At 43.2% G+C, this 6,000-nt stretch overlaps 1 protein-coding gene across 1 annotated transcript in view; it reads left to right on the forward strand.

Moving 5' to 3' along the window:
* The window catches only part of LOC123640982 (NACHT domain- and WD repeat-containing protein 1-like), a 51,932-nt gene extending 48,890 nt beyond the window's left edge, over nucleotides 1-3,042 (forward strand). Inside the window, 1 exon segment of the mRNA XM_045555399.1 lies at nucleotides 942-3,042. Coding sequence (XP_045411355.1) covers nucleotides 942-1,243 — 302 coding nt within the window. The 3' untranslated portion in view covers nucleotides 1,244-3,042.
* The last annotated feature ends 2,958 nt before the right edge of the window (nucleotides 3,043-6,000 follow it).

Genomic DNA, 6,000 nt, shown 5'->3' on the forward strand with positions numbered 1-6,000 from the left:
TTGCCCCAGGCCCTATAAATGTTAGGGGCAGCCTGTTTTAAGATCAACCACTTTGAAATCCCCCTTGTTGCGTGGTCTGTTCAATATTACACCAACGTCATATGAGCAAGAGTTATATTGTATACTTGGTATAATCCCTGAATCATTTAATTCAACAGTCACCCCCATTTTACAGAGCAAAAATTGAGGCTCTGAGAGGCTAGGTGACTTGCCCAAGGTCACGCGGTGAGTAACTGGTAGGCTGAGGTTTGAAGCTCATCTACCTGATTCTGGTGCTCACCTTTGTCATTTATTTGCACTGTCTCCTATAGAGAACACTCTCATCATTTATTACCTCTCTGAACCCTGATGACCCTGGGGGGATAAGTATTATTGCTATCTTCTTTCGACAAATGGAGAAGTGGACTTGTTCTAGGTCACAAAGCAAGTTACCAGCTAAGAGTATTAGGTAGAGCCTAATACATTGTAATCTGACACATTATAATCTATTACATTAATCTAATACATTGTGGTTGAATACATTGTAGTCTAATACATTGTAGTAAAGATATCTGGTAAAAAAAAAAGTCACAGATGGCTCAGTAGATGAGGTCTGAGAATTGTGGCCTTAAAATCTCATCCTGGGCATGTTGACAACCTCTTTTTCTTCTTCCTCCAACAATAATATTTACTAAGCTCAGTGTGGGTCAAAATCCTATATTTAGCACCTTAGAAGTATGATGTCTTTAAATCTTCAAAATTCCCTGGGGCATGTAGGTTCTGTTATCATTCTCATTTTGCAGATAAAGCAAGAAGGACTCTAAGAGTCCCTCTCAATGTCATACCTAACTTAGTCAGGGGTAGAGCCAAAATTTGACCCCATGCAGCCAACTCTAGGATGTGTAGGATTGGACCTGTGCACCCCAGTTTTCTCATTTGTGCCCTGCTCTTCACCCCCACAGGCACCCTGCTGGCTGTCCAGTTTGTCCATGCTGTGGTGAACAGAATCATCCCAACCTCCAATGGCTTCATTGCCCCCACCAGACACGGTTATCTCATCCGAGAGCGTTTCCAGTGCCCTTCATCAAGAGCCTCGCAGCAAGACGCTCTCAAAAACTTCAAGAAGGCAGTGTGGATGGTCAAATCCAGGCAGACAGAAGAGCTGGCTGCAGCTGCAGGAGCACCCCAGGACCTGGGATCAGAAAGTACCCAGGGAAATGAATTCAAATCAAACAAACGCTCACAAGTCTGCCTGATTGTGTAGAAACCCCCTGTGGGGGCATGGGTCTCCAATGAGTTAGTCTCATTTAATCTGGTTGAAGTGAAGAGAATGTATTTGCTGGTGTATAGCTGGACCCAAGGCCTCAGATTATTTGACCCAGATATCATCTCTTCCCATCTTTCTATTCTTCTTTCCTCATTGTTGGTTTTAGTCTCAGATCTTCCACCCCCAGGTTAGCAACATGGTGGCCAACATGCTGCTTTCTCCAAGTTTAACAGAAAAGAGGGCTTCCCTTTCCCACAGTTTGAACCAAAGGCCTGGCCTCACCTCTATTGGCCTCAGTTGATTCATACTCTGAACCAGTGATTATCTCTGGGAGAATGTAGCACTCTGATTGGCTGGATGGACCCAATGTCCACCACTGGGGCTGAGGTTGGAGATGACACCAGCCAATCATGTAGTCTGAGAATGGAAGAGAATATTTCTGGGAGGCAAACTGGAGCGCTGGTCCCAGGTAAAAGGGGGATGGATGAGTGTGAGACAGACCAAACCACTTATGCGGATCAGTCTATAACGCACCTGGTGCTGTCATCTGATCATCACAGCCCATACTTTAGGGAGGGCAGGAGTTTCTGCATCCATTTTACAGATGGTGAAACAAAGCCTTGCAGAGGTAGCTGAGATTTGCTCCAGGTCACAGGCCCAAGGTGCAAGAGCTCTAAGGACCAGGAGCCTTTTGCCCGAATCCTTGTTGGACCAACTTATTCTAATTTTAGTCTTGGAAGCACGACCATCTATTCCACAGGTGGCACCCTCAAATGCTCCCAGAGGCTAGTGAGTCATCCAGATGACTTCCATGCACCTAGGTGAGCAGCAGGAAGGGATGGAGGCTCTGGACACATGGAGGGCACAGGTTGTGTCTAGGGTGGGCACAGGCACCCTGACAGTAGCCCAGAATCAACATGACAAAACAGCCCATTGTCAGATCTTCCTGTTGTCATAAGCAAAGCCAGAAATGCAGACTTTTATGCAAAAACATTCCCATGTTTTAAAGTGGGCAATTGGCTCAAATTTATATGTACAGGTGTATGTGGCCTGTGTTCCTTTGGTTCAGGAGCTGACTTCATGATTCAAGCTGGCATTAAAACAATAACCAGGTTATAGTTCTCCTATCCCTCTTCCCTGACTTCCAAACTTTCAGGACAAAGATGCTTTTTTAATCTTAAAAACTGGAGGCTCTTGGAAGTTGACAGAAAGAGCTGCTGACATATCTCTGCTTCGCTTTTGGACCATCTGCCTTGTGCAAGTTCAACAGTCGAACTGTTTTCATTCCATATATATGGATCTTTTTTCTTTGCCCACTGCTTTCTAAAATTCCCACTTGCTTCCAGGGCTTTTGCTATAATGATAGGAGAGTCCAAATCTTAAAGGTGCTGCTCCTTCTCCTCTTTGTTGAACTCCAGACAGAGTTTCAGGAAAAGCAACCTTAGAAACAGAAGCTTTTGAGCTCAATGAGACCCTGTTGTCTAGCTCATTCATTTGCCTCCCAAACCAGTGTTCCAAGGTGGGCTTTGGGAGTTCTGCAAACATTAGCATTAAATTCCATTAAAAAATATTTTAAACTGTAATTTTATGTGCATGCTCAGATACATTGCAAAGCTGGTTTTAAGGTGTTGGAGATGACTAATTTAGGATTTTCCCACCATCTCCGTTTAAGAGGCCACTTAGGTTACGAAGAGAGGCCTAGAATAAAATACCTACTTGGCTGAGCGCAGTGGCTCACACCTATAATCCTAGCACACTGGGAGGCTGATGGGGGAGGATTGCTTGAGATCAGGAGTTCAAGACCAGCCTGGGCAGCATAGCAAGATCCTCCTGTCTCTACAAAAAGTTAAAAAAATTAGTGTTGCATAGTGGCACATGCTTGTAGTCCCAGCTACTTGGGAGACTGAGGCAGGAGGATCATTTGAGCCCAGGAGTTTGATTTACAGTGAGCTATGATGGCGCCACTGTACTCTAGTCTCAGTGACGTAGCAAGACCCTGTGTCTGTTAGAAAAAAAAAAGAAAGAAATAAAAGAAAAAAAGCTACTCTTTTCCACAGCTTCTCGGTGAGTCAGAGATTTACCCAAAGCAGAAACAAAGTGGATGCTGAGAGATAGAAGAACATTTCACCTACAACTTCTGGTTTAAAATTTCTGTGTCCATCCATCTCAACAGCCTCAGTGAGAATCAATTGCTTGGTATGTAAATCCTAATATGAACATCATAAATAAATTTTTACTAATAAAATGCTACTCCAAATTATTTCTTACATAGGGGATTTTACAGTGAGTTTTCATTTGAGAGTTTGCTTGTTCTGAATGTTTGACAACCACTGTGCTTTAAGGAGGATTGGTTGGCCTAAGGTCTCCCAGCCATGGCACAGGCAGGATGGGAACATGGTTATTTCAATCCCTACTCTATACTCTTGTAGCTAAACATAACCACATAATGTGTCACCCAAACTAGAACACTTTTAACAATTACTCCTGGACAACAGAAATAAACTGAACTCTCCCAGGGCAATTGATATACCAGCCCATCTAGTTTCAGCAAGAATGGATTTATGTTGGATCCTAGAGACTCTGGCTGGGCATGGTGGCTCAAACCTATAGTCCCTTGGGACTACTTTGGAGGCTGAGGTGGGAGGATTGTTTGAGGCCAGGAGTTTGAGATCAGCTGGGCCAATATAGCAAGACCCCACCTCTAAAAAAAGAAAAGTAATTCTAGAGACTTTATAATTATCTCCTCATCTCAACTTTTTCCTTTATGAAAATGTTCAAACCTATAGCAAAGTTGCAATATGAGGACAATGAATGAACACTTATTATTTATTAGGAATTTATTATAAGTTTTTAAAAAAATCAAATGAATTTAAAACTGAATGATGAAGAAAATGTCAACATTTTATATAAAGTTGAGATCTGATCCTGCACTTTTGGGAACTTGCCCCACCCTCCTCACATATTCTAGAACAGGGGACGACAATCTACAGCCTGCCACCATTTTTTTTTTTTTGGAGACAGGGTCTCGTGTTGCCACCAAAGCTGGAGTGCAGTGGCATCACTGTAACTCACTGCAGCCTCGAACTCCTGGGCTCAAGTGATCCTCCTGCCTCAGCCTCTTGAGTAGCTGGGACTACAGGTGCAGGCTACCAAGACTAGCTAATTTAAAAAAATTTTTAGAGATGGGGGGTCTTGCTATGTTGCCCAGGTTGGTCTTGAACTCCTGGCCTCAAGGGATCCTTCCCCCCTTGGCCTTCTAAAGTGCTGGGATTACAGACATGTGCCACCATGCCTGGTCTATTTTTGTAAATAGAGTTTTACTGCAACACAACCATGCCTATTTATTTAGGTATTGCCTGCAACTGCATCCATGCCACAATAGCAGGGTTGAGTCATTGTGATAAAGAACGTATGGCCCCAAAGCCAAAAATATTTACAATCTGTCCCTTTATCAAAAAAAAATTGTGCCAACCCTTGGTCTTAAGGCCTGACTAGATTTAGGGTAAAAATCCTTTTAATAGATTTTAGGTTTTTTTTTTTTTTTAAGACATGAGGTCTTGCTATGTTGCCCAGGCTGGCCTTGAACTCGTGAGGCTCATGTCACCCTCCCACCTCAGTGTTCCAAGTAGCTGGGATTACAGGTGCATGCCAACACACCTGGCTTAAATTTTATTTTATGTTTTGAGCAGTTTTAGGTTTATAGCAAAATTGAATGGAATGTACACAAGTTTCCTGTATGCCCCCTGACCCCACAAATATGCACACTCCCCTGTTGTGAACATCCCTCACCAGAGTGGTACAGTTGTCACAAGGGATGAACCTGCATTGACACGTCCTTATCACAGGGTAGACATTTTTGACAAGGATATGTCGTAGCTGTATTCATTCTCTATTGCTGCAAAACAAATTAACACAAATTTAGCAGCTTAAAATAACATCCACTTATTATCTTATAATTTCTGTGGATCAGGAGTCTGAGTATGGTGGAACTCGATTCTTTGTTTGGGGCCTCACAAGGTGTCAGCCGGATTGGGTTCTCATTGAGACACTCAGAGACTTCATCCAAGGTCATTCAGACTGTTGGCAGAACTGAGTTCCTCCAAGCAGGAGGAGTGTGGACCTCAGCTGCCCCTCTCCATAGGCAGTTTTTAAAAACAGCTAGTTCCTTTTTCAAGGCTAGGAGGATTGCATTTCTCTGGCACTTCCAGTTTCTGACCTCAGACTGTTTTTTTTTTTTTTTTTAGAGACAGGGTCTCAATACATTGCCTAAGCTGGTCTTGAACTCCTGGCCTCTAGTGATCCTCCCATCTCAGCCTCCCGAGTAGCTGGGACTACAGGTACTAGTACCTGACTCAAATTATCTTTTAAATGATGTCCCTGATGAAGTCAGGCTCACCCAGAGCAATCTCCCCTCTGATTAACTCAAAACCAACTCATTTGGCATCTTAAATATAAGATGCCTCCCCTTTGCCAGCTCGGGTAACCTGATCACAGGAGTGACTTCCATCATAGTCCCAAGTCCTGTTCACAGCTCCAGAGTAGGGCATTCAGAGGCATGACTACTGGGGAGTGGGCATCTTGGGAGCCACCTTAGAATTTTGCCACCATAACACATGATTCTGGGTTTCAGAGAATTGGATCATAAAATTTGCCACTGGGAAGATGAGATTAATCCAAAATAGGATCTTTTGATTTTGTGTTTTTTTTTTTTTGTTTGTTTGTTTGTTTTGAGACAGAGTCTTGCTCTGTTACCC

Source organism: Lemur catta, chromosome 7 (assembly GCF_020740605.2).
Source record: "Lemur catta isolate mLemCat1 chromosome 7, mLemCat1.pri, whole genome shotgun sequence".
NCBI lineage: Eukaryota > Metazoa > Chordata > Mammalia > Primates > Lemuridae > Lemur > Lemur catta.